The following is a 21852-nucleotide window of genomic DNA, read 5'->3' as shown; positions in this document are numbered from 1 at the left end:
TGAAAAAGTTTTGCGACAACTTGCACTGAATGGCAGACAAGTGTAAGACAAACTCTTCGCCTCAGAAAAGCGACAGTTTCGCGTTTGCCTTTGCAAGTCATGTGCCTAAGACTCGGGAATTTTCCATTGGGGTAGGGCATTTCGTCATAAAAGACTCTTGAATTATATAAATTCCTAAGAAATTCTAGTTTAACTGAGCAATAAATTATTTGGGATTCGCAAGAATTTTACGTTTTAGTGATAGTTATATGTTTATGGCCATGCCATATTTTTATGTTCTTTAAAAGAACGTAGTATTTATTTAATAACAATAAAAAAAGCCCATTTAAAGTTTCTTAAATTTCACTTCACACAAAAAAGACACGATGCGGTCAAATGGATATGCGCATGGTAAATTTCGAGCGAGATTGCGCTTAAAGTTACATGCGTGGGAGAAAGTAAGACATATTTGAAATTTGAACGTATTAAGTGAAAATTGATACCATATCAATATTAATATCAAGTTTTTTTGGGTGTTCTTATATTCGTTTTATATCCATATTAGAGCATTCCAGTTTCGGACATCTCCCGTAGATCTCACGTTTCTGCGACTCCCTTTGAAGTTCATCACTTGAGCTGAACTTCGGAGACAAGTGGCACGCCTGGCAGCAAAGTCTGGCATTTCAATTTCCCTTCCAGTTCGCCGAAATAAATGTCCCCTCAACTTGGGCTCCATTAAACAAATGTTGGAGGCCTCAGCCGCAGCCTTACCATTCAAAAAGAAGAGAAAAAAGAGACAGCGGGTCGCATGATTAATTTTAAAGCTTTGTGTAGTGATTACAAGGCGTCGTTCCACTTAATTCGCAGCGAGTATATCACTAATGACTCGGGGCTGCTCCAGTTTCGCTTGACTTTTGTGCTCGCTCTAACGAAATTATTTAGCACGGAATTGGAATCCCCAGAATGTGGCACACTCACACAGGCGGCGCCTCATTACTTAGTTCTCGGCTCTTTCGGCTCAATTGAAACTCAGTTGCCACCAGTTTTCAGAGCCCAGAATACCGGATCCCAGAATCACCACCCACTTGGCGGCACTTGACTTCCGCTCGAATTGAAATGCAGCCTGCGAATGCAGCCAAAGAAATGCCAGGTCACACATGAACACTCGAAAAAAAAAATCTTAAATTAAATTACCTAGAAATATCTCTAACAAAATGTATTAATAAGAAGTACTAGCTAAGTATCAAAGTTAAAACCAGAAACCATCCAAGCAACGTTAAAAATTGCCTTAAACGTACGAATTTAGCTTAAAGGTTCCGAGTTCAATACCACCCATTATAATATTCAAAGTCATATTTTCTATAATTTCAGTCTATGCTTAACTAATAAATCCTCTAAACAAAAAAAGACTTTTATTGCAAACGAAGTTAGTGATAATTCATCACAAAATTATATCCAATTCTAAAAACTAAATTTTTTTGAGTGTGCCCAACCTCTTCACCCTACACACATCCACATGAGCACCACTTAATTCGCTTGATTTGCCTGAAATGCTCCCAGAGATGTCTTACATTCGGAGGAAGCTGGAGAAAAGAGCTGGAGGAGATAAGGTGCCAAATCCCCCGCCAGCGCTTCTTCATTTGATAAATTCATTATTTTTTTCGCTCTGGTTTTATTTATGCCCACATATGTCTTGCCGAATCTTGCTGCTTGTATTTTTTCGTCTCCGAAAACCCTGACAACTGTTGCCATTAACAACTCGCAACCAAAGTCGAGAACGTACCGCATTTTACACGTGCCACATGCCACGTGCTCCACGCTCCTAATGCGTCTCCATGGCCTCGTTGTGCGTGTGTTTTGTGTTTTCTGTGTTTTCCTCCGGTTTGACAAAGTTTTTCGGCCATTTACGAGTGTATATATATTCATGGGATGCGGGAAACCCCGGGTAAATCAAATGAGATCTGGCTGAGATACATTTAAATGGCTCAGCGCAGCGCAGCCGAAGGGCAAACAGGGAAAGCCACGGCAGCTACTAGTCGAAATTCAAACAGAAACCGAAAAGTGTGAGCTGGCAGACAAAAAAGTTTCGATTCGGCCCAAGTGCAAACAAACAATGCTCTCGACAGACTAATTATTTTAGCCAGGAGGAGTCCGTCTGTGTCGGAGTCTCAGTCTGAATCGCGGGATGAAGACACAAACTAATCAAAATATTTTCGCAACTTTCCATTATGAAGTGAAAAGTTGAAGGCGAACGACAGACAGACATTGCTCTTGTCTGGGGCTCCATTCGTTTGCATTTGCATTTGCCTTAGCATTTGCATGAACAATGAAAGGCAAATATTTTGCTGCTATTGACATTCATCTGGAGGGTCCGCATTCAATTAAGACAAATTATGAGCGCGTCCTCTCGCATTTCAAGATTCAAGAGTTTCCGCCGGCGGAGGCGACATCTGGCAGGAATATCAGACCAAAGCCAAGACCCTGAAAAAAACTTTAAGTCGATGGCAGATGGATGATGACGAAGCTGACGATGATGGCTGGTTGACAATTCGCAAAGTGGTCCTTGGACAATTCGGATTATATTTTTATGCTCAACTTCCCGGACACACTCGCGTATAGTTATTTTTGAAAATACACTGGGAGAAAAAATTGGATACAATAACTCGACTATTGGATCCCCGTTGCTCAGATAAAGGAAGTGCGAGGGAGATGGAGATATGCATTGATCATAGCGACTGCTTGCACTGCTTGAATTATTATTATTATTATTATTTGTTCATAACTTTTTAACAAATGGACCGATTTGAAAAATTTCTTCTGCATTTCGATAGATACAAACAGGCACAACAAAATCGTATTTATACTTTTCGGGACCTTTTACTCTACGAGTAAATCTAAAAAAAAAAATTTTTTGTAACGAACTTATATTTACCAATAATATTTACAAGTTACAATTTCACAACCAAAATGGATCTCGCTTTTTGCGAGTGCGTGAGTATTTTCCGAGGAACTCGCCCCCCATTTCTCCATGTTCGAGCTGATTTATGAATTTAATTAAAAACGCAAGACGACACAGAGCAATTTTAGTGTGTTCCGCGACCTGCGGACAAAGCTGCGTCTTTGTGCGAAACGAAGAAGGTGCTCCCTTTGGCCCGCCAAAAATGTTTCTTTATGAGTCCGCGCTTCTCGGTTTGAGTTATGTGGGCACGTGTTTGTATTTAATTAGCTACGGCCATGCATCTTTCTCGTTATTTGGCCATATTTAAAATGCGCCTTTTAAGCAATTATTTTGGCCCAGCTTCTGGCCATTGTGAGGCCTCTTGTTTGGCTAACAAGATGCGGCAACAAAGTTGCCCCGAGTCTAGAATGTGTATGCAAGTATCTTATTTTGGCTGCAGCTTCTGCTGATGCTGATACCTCGCCTGCTGTTGAACCCACATAATCAAGACAAAGCCGAAAGCAGCACGACAGAAGGCAGACTGCAGTACAGTCCCCGCCCCCTACGAGTGCCCTTGCCCATGGCCCTGCTCTTTGGCTCTGCCATGTTTATCTTTTAACTAATTTTTTTCCATGTTGCCTTTTGGCCCGCGTACTTTTGGTACTCTTGGCTTTGTAGAAGCGTGTGTGCCGTTGCACTAAGCTGATGTTGAATATCTTCTGGTGGAAGTAATGGCCAAGTCGCCGCGCCGCGCTGCAAGTTGCCAAAGTTTGTTGCCGCAAACGAAGCTGAAACGAACTGAAAGGAGCCCCAAAACTCACTGCCACAGAATGGAGGAGCTTTATCTGCGACCAGACTTGCCGGGGAGTCTGAATCATTCACAAATGAGTCACAAATTAAATAGAAATCTTATTGCGAGCAGCATTCGTATTTAATAAGAGCTTTTTAAAATCATTTGGCAGGAATATACGAAATTATTATTACGATTGCATTGAAATAATATGCTTATGAAATATGGGATAAAATATTAAATAAATAAATATATTCGTTGAAATATTATTAAATTGGTTCAGGCATATCTAAGACCTACAGAAAATATATAGGAATACATATAGGCCTGTTATAAAAGCCTAATTCAAATGGTATTCTTATTTTTTGTATAATTTATAAGCATTAAAACGCATTGCGTATATTCTAAGCAGATTTAGAGCAAATGTCACAGGAGAACACAATTTATTAGGTTATTTTCCAAAGGGATTTATAGGGTTTCTTCAGAGATATATTGTTCTAAAATTCTTAGTCATCATAGGCGTGACTGCCAAAGAAGCTGTACATGATCTGCGCCCAGACAGTCCCAGTCATGCTTGTTTGTCTCTGCGCCAACTGCTGTTTGCTGGCTGTTTAGCGCACTTGGTGCGATAACCGCGACAGGTTGATGCCTTTCTTGATTACCATTTGACAATGTGGCCAAAAGAGAACTGCGACTTTGGTGGCGCCAGGCTGAAAGGCTAAGAGGCTGCTGCTGCACTTACACCATCGATATCGTGTTTAATTAAAGCCAACCTCGAATTAGAATGCCCAGGGTCTGGGCCAATGGGCCATAAATTCAGCGGATGAGCTCAGGCCAAAGTTGGCTAACCCGCAACTCGGCCGACAACTCGCCTCCATTTAAGATAGTGTCACACGGCGAGCGAAACATTACTCGATAAGATCGGGCGACTCCGTTTACTCGCTTTATATTCGTGGGGCACTCCCGCGCCATAAAAACCCAGATACCTTTGTTTGGTACACATATCTATGACAAATGTTCGACGCGACTCGAGTGCGCCGGCGATAAGCAGATACTAATTAATAACCGCCGCCCTAGGGGAGTTTACAAAACTGGGGTCGTCACATGGCTACCTGCTGCCTGCCTGCAAAAGGTATTTGCCAAAAGAAATGGCCAGTCAAGCGATCGATCGTAATGGCTATAGGGTGTGGTAATATAGGAAAATCCAAAAACCAGTTGCATTTACAGGGAGAGAAATTTCTGAAGGATTAGGTTCTTAAAAAGGGTTTAATGGGATGGGATCTTAAAAATGGGATATAGAGATGAAGAATATTGAGATGTGAAAAAATTATGACAAAAATATTATTGGGAACATAAACGAAGCATTTTAAAATTTAATTTTATTTACTCTTAGCATACATTTTTCCTGATTTTCCATACTTTCAGTTCGTAGTTTTCCCAAGTGTCCTTGCAATTTTCATTAATTATGACCGCAGGAGGGGCGCTCCGTTTTGCGGCTTCATTGGAAAAACGTGCAAAACGTTTGCTGCCTTTGGGCGATTCAAGGCTCAAGCCAAGTGAATGATTCAAATCTGTGCTGTGTGGTGTGGTGCAGCTATGCTTTGCTTTATAGGCGCCACCGGTGGTGCAGCATTTAGTTGCAGCTGCCGTGGTTGCATGCCACCTAATCGCCCGGCGCCATCGTCATAGTCCGCCAAAAGATCATCGTGGGTCAAGGCAGCCTCGGCTTCGGCAGCTGGTAACTTCAGGAGCTTCGGGGCAAAATGATGCACTAACGCAGTGCGTTTGCATTCCATTAAATTAGCCGCAGAGGCAGCTCCTTATTAGCACCATAATTTAGAATGCACGCCCACTTCTCGGGGGGATTGGGAATGGGAATGCAGATCCTCCCGAATGGGCGGCTACTGTGCGGTCGCCAGTTTTGTTTGCAATTTGTTAATAGGTTGTGGCATGCAGCATGTAAATACTTAAGAACCTGAACCTGAGACGGAGCCTCTGGTCCAGAGAAGCACGAAGTCCCGAGCTGCATTCTCATTAGCCATGCGGTTTGTCCAGACTGGCAACTTAATCCGCTGGGCAAAGGCTTATGCTAATGCCCTGGCCATGATGTGCATTAAATTTGCACACGGCTTTGGCCAAATTAGCCGGTATTGGCCAGTTATTTAAGGCATCTATTAGTCATAAAATCGATTGGCAAGACCCCAGACTCTTGGGCTCATTCGCACGCTTTGGCTGGACGGCAATGGCTCGTACTTGACTTCTGAACCAGCGCCCACCGAGCGTGACTGGACTGGAAATGGAACTCCCTCCAAACTCCGAAAACCTGAAGTCCAAACCCCCGACATCTAGACGAAAGACAGGCTTCAAACACTACACAGAAATTGGCTAAGCTAACCAAAAACCAAAACTAACATAACAACAATGAGACTGCTCCCCTTGTTTCTGATTCTGGTGTTCAGATAGGCGAGATCTGAGTTGGGCGCTCCAAATGCGGCTCGAAATAGAATTTTTCCCACCATCTAAAAATAAACCGACTAATGCAATGAGTATTTACATGGGGGTGGTATCGCGACCACGACTACATAATGCTCTCCGAAAATGAGAAGTATTCTCGAAGACAGTTCAAGATAAATGGGATATTTGTCGTTTATTTGTAAGCAAGTTGGGAGGATATTTGTCTTCGCTTGAAGTGCCTGTAATCCATTTGGGGTAAATCTATTAAAAATAAACAAGATGCCAGAAAAGAGCAAGGAAATTTATTGAATTAAATGGACATCTTAGAAAAATAGCAGTTTAAGAAATTTATTTATTTATTAGAAAAGTTTTTTTGTTGCTTAATACTCATACAATTTTGCTTAGTATATAATAATAAATTTGTTTCTAATACTTCCATTAAAATAAAAAATATTCATTTATATTTATCTATACTATTATAACTCATAAATGTAACAACTTACAATTGCTTAATAACCATTTGTATTCTTGTCTTCAAGTCATCCCATCACTTCCCTATCCCTTTTAAAAACCCCATTGTGCGATGGAAAACCCCATCTCAAAGTCCGCATAACGCATTACAATAATTGTGTCTTTCGTGTTGGTTCTTTTGTTCGTTTGTTTATTAATTTATCCATTTATATAGGGAGTTCTCCCCGCGATTCTCTGCGGTTGAATCTAGAGTCTGGAGAGTCGGTGGCATTTACATTACAACTTCATGGTTGAGAAACGCGGGGACGACGTGTGGGAGCCTCGAGCGGTCGCAAGTGACTGCAAATTATACGGCCGGACCACATAATAATAAATGAAAATGTCTGTAATTCTCATGTGCAAAAAGGAGGGGCCTTTAGGAAAGGCAGAAGGAAAAAAAAGTAAGGAAAACAAACGGACTGAAGCACCCGCTTATTATGCAGATCATTTGCCAGTAGTTCCCGTGGATTCACTTTGGTTTTTCTCGGTCTGGGGAATCGGCAACCGGGAATCGGGAATCGGAAGTTAAGCTAAACAAATAGGCGGCGTGTAAATGAACTCCAGGCTGACCTATTATGCGCCCAATCGATAAAGAAAAGTGCTGTTGAGGGAGTTGAGCCCTGTTTCGGGTTCTTGTTTTCCTATTTTTTAGGGAGCCGATTGATAAGTACAGCTGTTCGGGGCATCTATCATATGGCGGGCTTACCGCCTGACATGGGAACATCCGGTGATCGGAACCCAGAGAACTGCCCTCGCTGTTTGAGTTCAATAAACTTGTTGAGCCTCAAAAGTTTCAGGCTGCAAACGAAAATGTTCAACTGGCCAGTGGCCACCTCCTCTACTTTAAAAATCGGAAAAAAAGGGAAAAGGCAGGAGGCATGAGGCAGGAGGCCCAGTGGTCCAGCGATACACTTAATTTTGACAGATTACATCTCATTATGTACACCTCGCGGCGTTGTGTTGGCCAAAAACGAGTTCGAGAACGGAAAAGGCCGAGATTGATGGGCAGATAGTGGGTTTGCATAGTAATGCGCTCTCTGTACCTCGGATCGATCTAAGTTATGGACACTGCAAATTAATTCCCACTCACACTGAGGAGGCGAAATTATTTGGCATCATCTAGCCGAGCTGAGTTGAGGAGATCGCAATAACACATTGTTTATTGCCCGGCGAATTGGAGTTCATTTATAAGGCAATTTAAAATCAATTTACGTGTTGCATGAGCCGTTCATTTATCACTGGAAATTCTGTGGATTCTGCGGATTCACAGACTGATTCCGGAGGAGCTACGCTTTTCAACAGTCCCATCATCATGGCCAATTAATTAAGAATCGAGCCGAACTGCAATGGGGCGTGCTGGCATTATGATTTTTTCATTGATACAAATGCAGAGGGGCTGCCGCGAGTTTTATGGGCCCCTTCCACGCAGCGCTAATAGGAACATATTTATCAGATCTGTACGTGCTCAAGTCGGGGGAGGTGTTTGTTGTTGTATCAAAACATATAATTTATTAGAAACAAATACAAACTACATAACACGTAGGACGCCCGAGAAAAGGGGGAAGCTCCATCACCTGTCGGGGTTTTTTTGTGGACCAAGGGCTTACAACACTTGCTTAAAATTCGGCTGAAAATATTATTTATTTATTGCAGTAAACGGGGATTTTACAAGACATAAATGGCTGAATTTAGTTAGTTGGCCGAATTTTAAGCAAGTTTTGTGGTACCTTCAGGATAGAACTTGAAAACATTGATATTATCGAATCAATATTGTCAAAATATCGAAAATATCGATCATTTTCAAGCTCTACTGCAAGAACTAAGGCTAATGAGGCGGGGGTGAGGATGCTCCAGGATCACAGAATGGCTCTTTAAAGTGGGATCCTCAAAGGCAGTAGACCAGGGTCCAGAACAGGGCATTGAAGACGACGAAGGCCAGCGGAAAGACGAACCGCATCTTTCGGTCGATCCACAGGGAGACCTCTTTGGGTGTCATGGTGGCAAAGGTCTGAGGGGGTTTCTCCTTCGCCGAATCACTCGATGAGGATGTGGAGGTCTCATCCTGCTCATCTAGACTTATGGCCGAATCCTCGCGACTGAGACTGCCTCCTATGATGATGGGAGTCTCTATGGTGATCACCGTGTTATTGGGACCACACGACTTGTCCATGCTGGTGGTGCTCATCGTACTCATGGTGCTATCGGTCCTCCGATAGCCATGTCGACGATGTCTCTTCAGATTGGGTACAAATGTTGACTTGACAATATACTTGGTGGTTCGCTTCTTGAGCTGCAGATCGTTGTTCCTCCGCCAAATGGTGTTGACAAAGGCAAACTCCACCAGGCTGCCGAAAATGAAGATGGTGCAGACCAGGAACCACACCTCCGACATGGTCACATAGCTCACCTTCATCAGGTCGTTCTCCTGCGATAAGGAAAGCGTTATAAAGGAGAGCAGGGTGGTGCAACCTAGGGTAGTCCTGGCAGGAGTTTGATCCGCCTGCAGCCAGAAGGACACCCACGAAATGGTCACAATCATGATAGAGGGCAGAAAGTAGTCAATCACATAGTAGCCCACTTCACGGGTCAGCAGAACAGTGAAGCTAATTATGCTGTAGTTGCCCTCCAAGGAACCATGGGTCATATAAGAACTATTCGACACTCTTATCGATTCATTGTACAAGGAGCCAATGAGGTTGTATTCCGTCAGCTGAAGTTGTTTGTCAAAGGACACCGGGAGGTTCGTCTCCCAATGAAGTTGCACTAGGGAGGTATTATACATCCAACTTTCCAGGATCGTAGTGCACTTTTGCTCATCGAAGGGGAACTTCTGGAAGTTCATCCAGCAATAGAGAGTCGCCTGCAATCTCGTGGAAGTCAAAACGGTGCCATTGGGATATATAGAGGTCAATTCATCCTTGGCACTGGTGCCCAGAACAGTGGAGTCCTCTTCGTTCCTCAGAAATATATGTGGCACCCAGAGCATTTTCTTCAGCTCCGATTCACCCATTATTGGCTGCCTTCTGTTCGGCAGATAACTGGAGAAAGCCAGTCGCGGATCCAAGTATCTCAGCTGGAGCAGACCCTGCACCATGAACTGCAGATCACTCGAGTCCAGGTTCTTCATCACGTAAATGTAGAAACGGGCATAGATGTCCATGGGCACCTGCTCTCCATCCTTGTAAACGGCGGGCGGAACCATCCTGTCATAGCGACAGCCTGCAGTTAAACGGGTGAGCAATTCCATTTGCGACATGGATTCCGCATTTTTCAGCGAAGGACAATTGTTGACCGTCGATTGGGACAAGTTGATAGACACATCAAAGGCATCCGTACTGTTTAAAGGGGTCAGAACCACCGATCCATTGGCAGCTAAAGGAACAACGAGATAAAAATTAAATTATATAAAATTGTGAAATCAACTTATTCTAATCTTATGGGGAGAATTACATTGGAGAATACTGAATTGTTATTTTTTACAGCCCTAAAGGACACAAAATTCTTAAATTTTAATATTTTCTATAGACGACACGTGTATTTCAAATGGTTATTGCAATTTGATTGATACGTTTTTTAAGTGCAGATAATTTTTCCTAGTATTCACAATAATCTAGACGAACTAATAATAAAAACTGTCTAATTGTGATAAGAAAAATTAAAGTACCAAAGAATAATTATAATTGGTTTAAAAAATATATATACATCCTGACAACATAATTATTTTTCAGAAAAAATTCTTTCTATAAAACTAAAAACTGAATCCAAATTTTTAAAGTTCAAAGTTAAAAAATGGCATCGGTGCACATAAAAATTGTGAAATCAATTTAATGCCCCATGGTGACAAAATAAAAATTTGTCACATGATTGTAAAATGGGTAATAAATGATAATGTCAACGATATTGTGATAAAATGGTTAACATTTTGATTATATTCCAGCGGTTAAAAAACTATCCTTTTTAGAGGGACAATACATATTAAGTACTTATATTTAATTTTTGTTTTGTACCTATACTTTTATAAGTTAAATATTCTTAAATTAAACATTGACCATTTTTCCATTTTCGTTGCTAAACAATCTAAAACTTAAGAAAACCTAAAATAAATGAATATTTCGTTCTATATCCTTTAAAAGAATATTCAAATATTTTTATCCAACCAAAAAAAAAACATTTTTCTTAACTACAAAAAATTAGGGAAGGTCCTTTTAACGTACCCAGGTCCTGCTGAAGATCGCTCAGATGGACTCCGAGCGCACTTGATAATCCCAAGCAGCTAATGATGAGTACGAAAATTCCCAGTATATCCATTCTCCACTTAGTCATAGTTTGCAACTCGTTCTTTCTGAATCACGGGACTCAATTAGTAACTTTCCAGGAGGGCGACGATTTCGCGACGATTTTCTATATTTTCTTTTTCGCGCGCTGCGGTTTCACGGCCATCCGCTTGGCCCTTTCTCGATCAACTATTTAACTTTTTGGCACCCAGTTGGTGCAAAACGCCTGTCCAGTTCGCCAGTAGCGGAATATCGGATGTCGGACTGTTTTTGGGTTCGTTTGGGGTTCGGGGCTTCGCGTTCTTCGTGGAGCAACGCTTCGTTCTACGTAATATCTATTACTAACTTATTTATTTTAATTGCGAGCGGCTTTTAATTCTTTGCCACTCATGACAGCTTGTTCGGGCCAATTATTGTGGGGTGGCTCCCGGTTCCCCACCTTATCGCAGCTGGCCAAAATCGCCTGTAAGTGGCCGGCTTTCGCCCCACCTGCCGTGTAATGCCGTTAATTGCGGTTATCATTCCGCCGGAGAGAGAGTGAGCACAAAAAAATGTTTGCTCATGTCTGCGGACTTTTGATTAAGTGGTCGGGCCAAAACGCCAGCGACTTGTCGGCAAACGGTCTTTATTTTTATACACCCCCGAGAGATATAGAGATAGACGCTGTCGCACTTCAGTTAACCGAACCGATCGCATAATTGATGATGACCCATTGTCAGAAGCGATTTGCTGGCCGTTTATTTTTGGCCCAAGTATTTCTGCAATTTGGCTAGATCTGATTTGATTAGCCGCGGTTATCCAACGGATGTTGACGAGTGCTTTCGGGTTCAGAGTCACCTTAAGAATTCTGGTTGGCAACGGGTATTTCATGGCATTCGACTACCTCACTAACTTAAAGCCATTAAAAAGGGTAGCTCGAAGTTATAAAAATAAAATTATAATATTAATGTTAGAGCTGCTTAAATAGGAGAATTTAAAATAACTATTTATGATATCCTAAGAAATGTTCATAATATCATTTAATTTTAAAGAAATGTTAGTCTTGAAGAATATCTATTTGTACGTTTCTCCGGGATATAATACAAAATAATCTGAAGCACTGTACAGTGCATCTTGGGCCATTTGAATCCATTCCAAGGCGTAGTTTTCCAGCCCCTCATCAGCTCTTCACTTTAATCAACCGTTCGCCTCTTTTACCCAGAACAAGACCAAAGATTCGAAGACCTAAGACATCGCCTCCCGCTGTTTGCTTCATGAGGCCCATAAAAATTTATGACTACGAAACAGAGACGCAGAAACAAAACTACGCCGGAGTGCATTACGCATGGCTGCGACTCTCGAGGCATCCACACCTCACTCGAGGCCCCCCGAACCCAACCACAACTCCATTTCCAGATCCATTCGGTCGTTAATGCAGTCGGATAATTCCTGAATCACGAGGAGGCACGTGGCACGTGCAGCAGGCCCACAACATCGTAGATAGTTGGAAAATCGCAGCAGATTGGACTGTTTAGCTGGTAAATGGATGGCTATATCAAGTGTTTACCCCTCCATTTAACGGGCGAAAATTTAATTTATAACATTTGCTATTCAATCAAGGGGCACTCCAATGCACTCCTACTGCTTGCAAATGATATATATTATCGTGTATAAATTTTACTATTATATTTCTTAGTTTTAGATTACTTTTACAATCCAAAACTTCACCCATTGAACCGCATAATAATGTAAACAATATGTATAACCTATGATTGAGCAATAAAGATTGGTTTTTATGGCAGTTGATGTCTTTTCTAATCAGAACATATTTTTCAAGAATTTATTTCGAGGATTGCAGATAGCCTAGTAAACTGTAACGACACCCATAAACCATATAACCTACTGCATGGCTGATAGTGAGGGTATTCCAGCAATCGCTTTAACAACAATCTCGGCACTAACAAGGCAAATTAAAAATGTTTACAATCTAATTTTCACAACACTTGGCTGTGATTTTGACCGAAAGTGGGCGTGAAAGTGGCGCTGATTAGATAGAGCCCGAGAACTCAATGGATGTCCAGTGTTTTATGACTCTATGGGGACTGGGTAGCAGTAGCCGACAACTTGAAATCAATTAAAATCACTCACTCAGGCCATATAAATGCAGAAAATCTATTCAACTATTTAATCACCTTTCCCCGTGTATTCTCAAACCCTCGATATTGCAGTTCCCTCATTCATATTTCATTTTAGTGTGAGCCATGCTTTTTGTTTTGTTTGAACAAAGTCCCTGCTGGCGCATTAATTTAAGCCGCCTGGAACATAAAAGCTGCTCGCAAAACTAAGCCGATTTAAGAGCACATTTGAATTCAAATGCCGCACTGCCAAATAAAAACTAAACGGATCCCTTTTCTCGCCGCCCACCTTGCTCTGAAAAAACCGAACCAAAAGGGAGTTTAAATGGCACAAAAACTGTCTGCAAAGTTTGCGTCTGAAGTTTTTAGTTTCGGCGATGCAAAAATTATAATCCTTTAAATGGCAATCGAGCGTTTCTGAACAGCCGGAAGATTAAGCCCGAGGAGTGCTCTCTAATTATGTTTGTATACCTGAAATCAAGGACAGATAAACGTTTATAAAAGGTTGGATAGGATTTTCTTATAAGCTATTAATATTTGTTTATTTGTTTAATACTTTGATTTTTTTTTATATTTTTTTAGAGTTTTAAAATTCTATACTTTATATTTTTGAAAATCGTTTAATATTTTTCTTGAATATTCTTAAAAATATACTTTTAAATTATTTTTTAGCTATCGTTTTTTAAAGATAACCCATAACTATTTTTAATATTATTATTTGAAAATTCTTTAGATCCTTAGATTTAAATATATTAAAAAACATTTTTCTGATGAATGAGTTTTAATCATCACTTTTTTGACATATTATATTTAATTTCGTGTTCATTTAATTAAGAAATCACAATTAATAGAATCGATTCCAGGTATTTAATACCTTTCCCAGAACAATATAATCGGAATTGCATTCGTGTTTCCAGGTATCACACCTTATCGCGCCCTTTGTTTTATTGCATCCAATCTTCCTCGAGAAGCCCCATATAAAGAGGTGAGTAATAGTCGTCGCCTCTGTAATTGTGGGATATGTCAGAAGGGGCGGGATTTCGGGGGCTGTGGCGTCGGAGGGGCGTGGCTGACCGCCAGAGCAATTAAGGCTGGCCAGACTTTCCGCAGACGCTTGGCCAGGTTGACATCACTGGACAATGGGACATAAATCACACGAGTCGCCGACTCACAAGGACATTTGGTCGGGATCTCGAGAGGGGGGCTTGAGTTTCAGTTTGAGTTTGAGTTTGTGTCATGCTTTTTACTACTGTTTCAGCTGGTGATTTCCCCTTTTATTTTATTTTACTTTATTATTCCTGCAGATTCTCGCTGCTTTTATCGCTTTTTGTATGTTTTGTACTGGCGGCGGATGCTGGCAGCGCTATTTTCCGCTTTTCCTTTTCGATTTTGGCTTTGCCCCTTTGTTTCTGCTGGTGCTCCATTATTGTTTCCTTTGATTTATTTTCGGTTTCAAGTGATTTCCGCCAGCACTCAACACTTTATGGTTGTTTTCGCCAGCTTGTTTTTTTTTGGTTAGCTGTTTTTCACATTTTTTTGGGCGCTTTTCTTGTTGCATTTCAAGCAAAACGCTCAGTGCAAACATTTGTCATTTGCGGGTTTGCCTTGGTTTTCCATTGGATCTCCGGCTGGGGTCTCTGGGGTTTTCCTCGTGGTTTCCTTTTGCACTTTTGCCCGGCTTTTGATTTTGATTTGCGGTGCTTAATCGTTGGCAAGCGTCTGCGGACTTTGTGTTTTTAAATTCAGATCTTGAACGGCTCTGTTCTGGCCATAAATTTGTTTGGCTCTTTTGGTAGCTTTTTTTGGTAGCCAGCACACGTAATTGAAAGCAGCAGGGCGGCATTTTGGCCATTTCAGTGAGCCAGTTTGCATTTTTTGGGCCAATTCTCAATTCGCAACTCCCGATGGTTCAATGGCATCGCCTCGCCTGCACTGAGGCCATTGATTAGGGTTCTCTCCTTCGAAAACCAAACCTCTCGGCTGGTGGCTTACCAAAGGCTAAAAATCCAAAAAGATGCCTTCGGGCCGTTTCGCTGCCTTGTAATCTGTCAAAATTGGTTGCGTTCCTGCTAAGCGGAAGTTCGTACAAAAAATGTGCCACACTAAACTGGTTATTTAATGTTGCACAGAAAAAAAAGGAATTTTAACTCAGGATGAAGTATTTCAGTTAAGATTTTTCTAATAGAAAATGAAATATATTCATCTGAAGTGTACGATATAATTTGTTATTTTAGAAAATAAAAATCTTGAAAAAATTAAAACTTAATAATTAACAGTAAATTTAAGATTTATATTAAAATTCCCTTTTTAATTGTAAGATATTTTTATAGTGCTAACAAATAACCAAATTTATTAATATTAATTTTTTTCAGTGCTCACTTTGTTACCCAGTTCAATGTCCTCAGTGGGCGTGTCGATTGACTTTGAAAACTGCCAGCTTCTTCTTCGCCTTGTATTTTTTCGCCCTGAGAATATGCATTTAATGCCTGCAATGATCGAATAACTGGCACTTGAATGAAGATAGTCAGTCAGTCACACAGTCACTCACTCGTCGTCATGAAACTGAAAGTTTTAAGCCCGGCCTGGCATACAATTATGACTGTAATTCCCATTCCCAAGCCAACTTTCACGCTGAGTCAACGACACTGTATCTGCGAGTCTGTCAACTCAGTTCAGCCAGCTGTAATTGATCACGATGTGACAAATATTTATGCATTATAACGAAAATAGAGCCCCAGTATCTGTATCTGCTAAGCTGCACAAATAAACACGAAGAGCAGAAAATTCGTATTAAGCGATCAATAATCATGGTAAATACCATGATGGCAATGTGACGCCAGAGGGGCGATAAGGCCAAGGAAATGTACAGACGCACTGGGAAAGGAAACCTAAACTAAAGCCAAAAGACTGGTTTTTGGGCCTGGCTCGCTGCAGATATAAACAATAGAAGAGCTTAGACTGGGAGGAAGGGTCAAATGCCGGGGGCTCGGGCTCGGGCTCCAGCTCCATGGAGCCCAGAAAACCGCAGAGCAGGAGGATGTGCCTTTGCCATCTGCCTTTGCCCAATGATGATGATGATGAGCATAGCAAATACAAATTATGGCTGAAAAGCGCTACGTAAATACTGCAATCATTTTAATAGACCAAAAACGGCGGCGCATAAACCATAAACCAAACGCCACAAAGCCACAAAGAGGAGGCATCTACGTATCGCTGGACCTCGCGATTCCGAACCTTTGGACAGCCGAAACTTTTTGTCTATGGGAAGTAGTTGGAGTTTCAGGGCGTTCTGCGATGCTGCAATGTTGCATTGCTGCAATGTTGCAACAAACTGGCACGCGAGCGGCTCAAATGATGCGGTTTCGTGGCCACTTGCCCAAGTTTAGCAGGGAAATTAGCGTAGATAAATATTTCCGAGGAAATTCCACAGCCGATGACCACTGATCGATAGGCAGGGGGTGTGTATTTTCGAATTCTGCTGGATTTGTTTGGGATTTCTTTGGGATTCTTCTGGAAGAATGCGAATTCCAATGTGTCTCGGTCACTTGCGGTTTGCAAATTACAAGAGAAGTCGAAGGAGGAGGAGGAGTACTCTTTTTTTTCCTGGATCGCCTGGGCTTCTTTACCCAGATCATTGGCGTTCTATGGGGTGATTTGTGCCTGATAGACAGCTACAAGCGCACTTAATGCCCGCGAGTTGAGAGGCGGAATGGGAATGTATCTTTAGCTATCACTCGGCGTGCAAGATACAAAGCAGATGCTGACTAACCCCAGTCGTAGTCTCGAAACCCCCTCCCTCTAGAGTATCTCCCCCCCGAAAGAACTCATCCAAATCCAACTGCAGCCCCTGTCAATTCCATAGCATTTATTTTCGTAGTCTTTGCCGGCGGAACTGCTCTCTGTCTCTCTCTTGTTGGCACTCCAATAATCTCTTTCTCTGGAGTGGTTTTCCCCTCTCAGTGTGCGCATGCGCTCTCCAACTCTACACACCTCTTGCCGTTTGTTTTGCTCCACTCGTTCGTAACATGTCCAATGCTAAAGGAAATTAAAGGGGGAAATGGGGAAAATAAGAAATAAATGAAAGCATTTAATTATATTTTCAGATCTTCTTATTTATTATACATCTAATAAATTATAAAATTGCCTAAAATAATATGGTTATGCTAGCGCAGATAGAAAGTATGCTAATACTATTACTAAAAGGAAATAATCAACCCTGGAACCATTAGACTATCATTCGTCATAAACTTTATCGGAAACTAAAAATTCGGATTATTTTACTTAGTTACTATCTCTAATACAAGTTTTAAGCCATTCTTAATGCCCAACTTTGAACCCACGTGCTGCTTTTCGCTCTCTCTCTCGTCTGCCGGCATTCTAAACTCTCCAAAGTTGGCGCCAAAAGCGCCGACTACTCCACTCCAAAGTGTGGCAACACCATCCACACTCGCGGTCCACCCCAAAGCGAACAGGTTCCACCCAGTAACAGGGGGCTCAGCCAGGCGGCTCCAAGTCGATTTTCGAGCAGTTGCTGTTGGACCGTCGCACGAAACGCACGCTGCAGCGGAAATACTGGATTTTGGTTCGGATCGGGATTCGCTATACGCTATAGTCTTAGTAGTCGGCTGTCGTCGGTTTTAACGGTCGGTTTTGTCGGCTCTATCGGTCGGTTTGGTCCGCTTGATCGGTTGGCCAACTGCAAACTCAGCGCTTTTTCGGTTTTGCATTCGGCAGTTGTGATTGATGATTGATGGACTGCAGTTGCTCCGCCAGCTCTGACCTCTGACCCTAAAAGACAATCAAATTCAGTGATTTCGAACTCTTTTTATGAGGGTCCGAAATAGAACATCAACTCGAGAATATATCAAATAAAAAACGTTCAATTTCGCCTTTATTTTTGTTGGCCGGTTTTTCGGTTTTCGCATTTCTCGAGCTTGTCGACAGCGTCTCGTGTGCGCGGTCTTCATAAATTATACAAGAGCGCATTTTGCGAACGACTTGCAAATAAATAAGCATTTACGCTTTTATTATTGCCCGGCGTGTGTGTTGTTTTGGTGAGAGTGTGTGTTCTTTGGAGCAGAAGCAGGAGCAGGAGTTCTGCGGAAATCGCTCCCATGTGGCGCAAGCCGGAGGAATAAAATATAATAAAACCGAGCCGAACCGTGGGTTCCCAATTCCCCACTTAAAATATCATTTTTGCATACAATCAACATCTAGCCATAAAAGTGTGTTCCAACCTATAAATATTTCGGTATCCGCTTTGATTTGTGTGTGCTGATAAGCCAGTGATTGCCAGGCATAAAACTTCAGAACCGCGAACCCCTATATACTCGTAAAAAAAGATATCTCAAGCAGGTAAGCGAAAGGGTAACGCCTATAACTCATCACATCACATTATATCACGCACATTGAACTCGAAACAGAGCCGAGCCCAAAGTGCATTGACATCCCGTCGTCGTCGTCATTATTATGCAAATGTGTAAATAGCGAAATGAGCAGCGTGTGCCCCTGCATCCTGATGCATCCTCTTCATAATGACGATTATCATTATTAGCAGCAGCTGTCAGCTTTTCCAGCCCCAACGATCTGCATAATTAGACCATGGCGAGCTGGGTGTCTCTAACTGGCTCTAATGAATAAATAAGTGCCACTAATAGTTTTCGCACTTCCTGTTCTCGGCCATCAAATTGCACGCGTTCCCAGCTGCAGGAATTGAATCATCTGCAACATCTGCGGCAGCAACATGGCAGCAGCGACAACTGCAACACAGCCTCCATGTTGACAATATTTAATTATGAAGCTGCAATGCCGATAACCTAACTGTCTACTCTTTTTCCTACTTTTTCCACCACTTGCAAGAGTTCTGTGGGCAGCGTGCACTGAAAGAATTTATACTATCGTGGAAATTTGAATATTTAGAATTAGGATTCTAGAAAAAAATATTCAAATACTAGCAACGATAATTCCCAAACACCAAAAAGTAAATCTGAATTTAAATAGTAAAGTGTAACGAACTCATTCTTTCTTAATTTATGAAAATCGTTTTATTTTTTTAAAATTAAATATAATAAAATCCTATATTAAAACAGATCGACAATATATTCCTAAATTTCTTTTTTAGACTTAAACTTATCCTAATATCAAACAGTTATAACTGTCAATCTAAAAATATGATTAACCAACATAAATATCCTACTTAAATAAAAACCTTGGATTTTAGATAGAAATTAAATAAAAACCATAGACAAACTGATTTTTCTTAGTGCGGATAAGTCAATTCCCGCAATTGTGGTTCTTGCAACAGCAACTTTAACTGCTGATGTTGCTGCTGTGTTGCCGTTGTGTTGCTGTTGGCTGTGTTGTCATTGTCAACGTCATCATCGTTGTCATAATCATTTTCGCTGCTCTTTCCCACACAAATCGGCATAAAAATGTTTTCATTTTGCGCACTTACTTTTCTCTTTTTTCCATCTTTCGAGCAGAGCAAAGCGAAATTCTTTCTATGGAAATCTTAGCAGTTGCCATAGCAAAAATGTTTGCGCAATTATTTCTGGCAATATTTTTATTGCCAACTTTTTCCGAAGCTTTAAAATTGCTTTTTTATTTCGGGGGAAATTTCTTTTATTAGTTTAGGATATGGCTGGAAATTTGATTCGATATCGGGGACTATGTCGAGTGACAACATATTACGCGAATATTTTTATTTGCACCTCTCTGGCAAAAAAACATTTCCTGTGCAGCAACAACAACTATGTTGTTGTGCAGCGGATGCCCCATCATAGTTCCCCCAGATAAACATCGGCCAGACAACCAGAACACTCGAATGACTTGCGCAAATAGCCAAAGTGGGGAAAAAAGTGAACACAAAAATAAATAGAATTTTTCAAAGAATTTCCCTCTGACTTCCTCATTTGCTTATCAGTGCCGGGGGAATTTGAAATCAGCAAGGAGATGCCTCCGCTTGATTTCACTCACGCAGACTCATCAACTTTTAATTAGTTGTAATTTGTAAATTCAACGTCAAACGCCGACCACGCAGTCAGTCAGAAGATGTCGCCGCCTTTGAAGCTGCCGCAAATGCGGATGATGATGATGATGTTTGTGCTCCGACAGACAGATTGCTGATAAAAGCCTCCCCAAAATCCCCTGGTTAACCCTTTCAGCTCCTCTAATCGCGGTCTTCTGCCAACCAAAAAGCTGCAAAACGCCCATCCATCAGCGATGAGCGGCAGCTGTCAGCAGGTTTTCGGTTTCCCCGGTTAAAAAGGATTGGCCATCGAAATTTGACAAAACTGTTTCGGTTATAAATGACTCTTTGATGGTCATAAACGGTGGCTAAAACGAGTAATTGATTGGGGCATTGAAAACAAAGGGGGTGTCACATTAGCCGAGAAGACAAGACACTTTAAAGCTCAGTTGCCCACTCCTCATATCACTAGTCGTAAATCCACTCGACTGATTCCCATCTTCAGCAATAAAATAATGCTCCACCAAATTACTTCAGGTTTTCGGTATCCGCTCTTTTAATTAGTGGCATTATAAATGTGGGCATACAACATACATATAAATATAGGGGCCGTACTAAAAACAAAACTTTACGAGCTAATTTTATGGCTCTTGCAAATTTATAGACTTTTGGCTCATGTGACACAAAACTAACAACTAACAACGGAGCAAAAGCAGCAACTTTCCTAACAACCTCTATAAATCCCCTAGTTCCCTGGCTTCCAGTCGAGGCACTTAATTAATTTCTGTAAAAACTTTAAGAACAAAGGGCTGTTCACGTTGCCGTTGCAGTTGTTGCTCAGTTTCAGTTCAGTTCGGATCCTATAGCCTAGTTGTAGCACGTTAATTTCCAATTTCAGGCGCAAAAGAAAATAGAAAAATAGGAAAAAAGTGAACAAGTAATGTCATACATAGCAGTAGCTCTATAGCAAAATCAAAGCCCAAAGAAACAACGACGACGACAACTTCGACGGCGGACAACACAACAGTAGAACTAACTGCAAATTTGCAGCCAGCGCAGAAGAACCAACAGCGAAGCTCTGAAACGCAGCAGAAAAGCTTGCACCAGTTTCCCAACTGCAACTCGAGGTTGCCGTTGTTGTTGTAGTTGGGAACAGTTACCTGGGCGCTAAACAAAAAAGACAAAAAAAACGGGGATACGGGGAAAAACAAAAAGGAAACCGGGGGGAAAAACTGCGCACAGTAACCAAGTGAACCAGGCTGAGAAGAGATGAGAAGTTGAGGCTGTACACTTGAGGAAAAAACTGGGAAACTAGATCGGGGAACTAGAATAAAAGGTTTTATAGAAGAAAGTTTTGCATAGGTTGGTTAGGAGGTTCAATCTTACAATGATGCCAAGTGCACGAAAGTAGCAAGTTTTGGCAATGCTGCCCATTGCATAACGCACTTTCAATGATGCCAATTATTCAAAAATCTGCAAAAATATACGAAAGTCTCTACAGTTATTTTTGAGGCTTGGTAAATCTTTACCAGAAAATCTTTTTCGAAAACTTTTCTCCCTGTTCATTTTTAGCTTGATGCTGGCGCGGCGAGGAAAGGCTTTAGAAAGTAGCTAAAGGAGGTGGAAGAGATAGATGGCAGCGAACGCAAACCCAAACCCGTTGGCAGCTCGGCTCACTTCTTAGCCTCGCGTGATGCAATTGCCAGCGCCGGAGCGCCAAAAGATTGAAAGCAAACGACAGCCACGTAACTAGAACACTTGACTGCTTGGTGCTTGGTGCTGCCGCGGATGACGACGGCGATGCCTCTGCTGCAACAATTTCCAAT

At 41.5% G+C, this 21852-nt stretch overlaps 2 protein-coding genes across 3 annotated transcripts in view; one reads left to right on the top strand and one right to left on the bottom strand.

Annotated features, from left to right (window-relative positions):
* Positions 1–8454: 8454 nt before the first annotated feature.
* Positions 8455–11120, bottom strand: pHCl-2 (pH-sensitive chloride channel 2). Its single transcript, XM_017142844.3, has 2 exons — positions 10886–11120; positions 8455–10043 (listed from the first exon to the last, which is right to left on the bottom strand). The coding sequence occupies exons 1-2, from the start codon at positions 10992–10994 to the stop codon at positions 8557–8559; spliced, it is 1596 nt and encodes a 531-aa protein (XP_016998333.2). The 5' UTR covers positions 10995–11120; the 3' UTR covers positions 8455–8556.
* Positions 11121–17602: 6482 nt separating this feature from the next.
* The window catches only part of LOC108058261 (band 4.1-like protein 4), a 63369-nt gene continuing 59119 nt past the window's right edge, over positions 17603–21852 (top strand). For both annotated transcript variants that reach the window (XM_070216514.1, XM_070216513.1), the window contains exon 1: positions 17603–18414. The gene's annotated coding sequence lies outside the window, so the exon portion shown is untranslated. The remainder of the gene's footprint in view (positions 18415–21852) is intronic.

Source organism: Drosophila takahashii, chromosome 3R, assembly GCF_030179915.1.
Source record: "Drosophila takahashii strain IR98-3 E-12201 chromosome 3R, DtakHiC1v2, whole genome shotgun sequence".
NCBI classification, from domain to species: Eukaryota; Metazoa; Arthropoda; class Insecta; order Diptera; family Drosophilidae; genus Drosophila; species Drosophila takahashii.
This window is presented reverse-complemented; position numbering and strand designations above follow the sequence as displayed.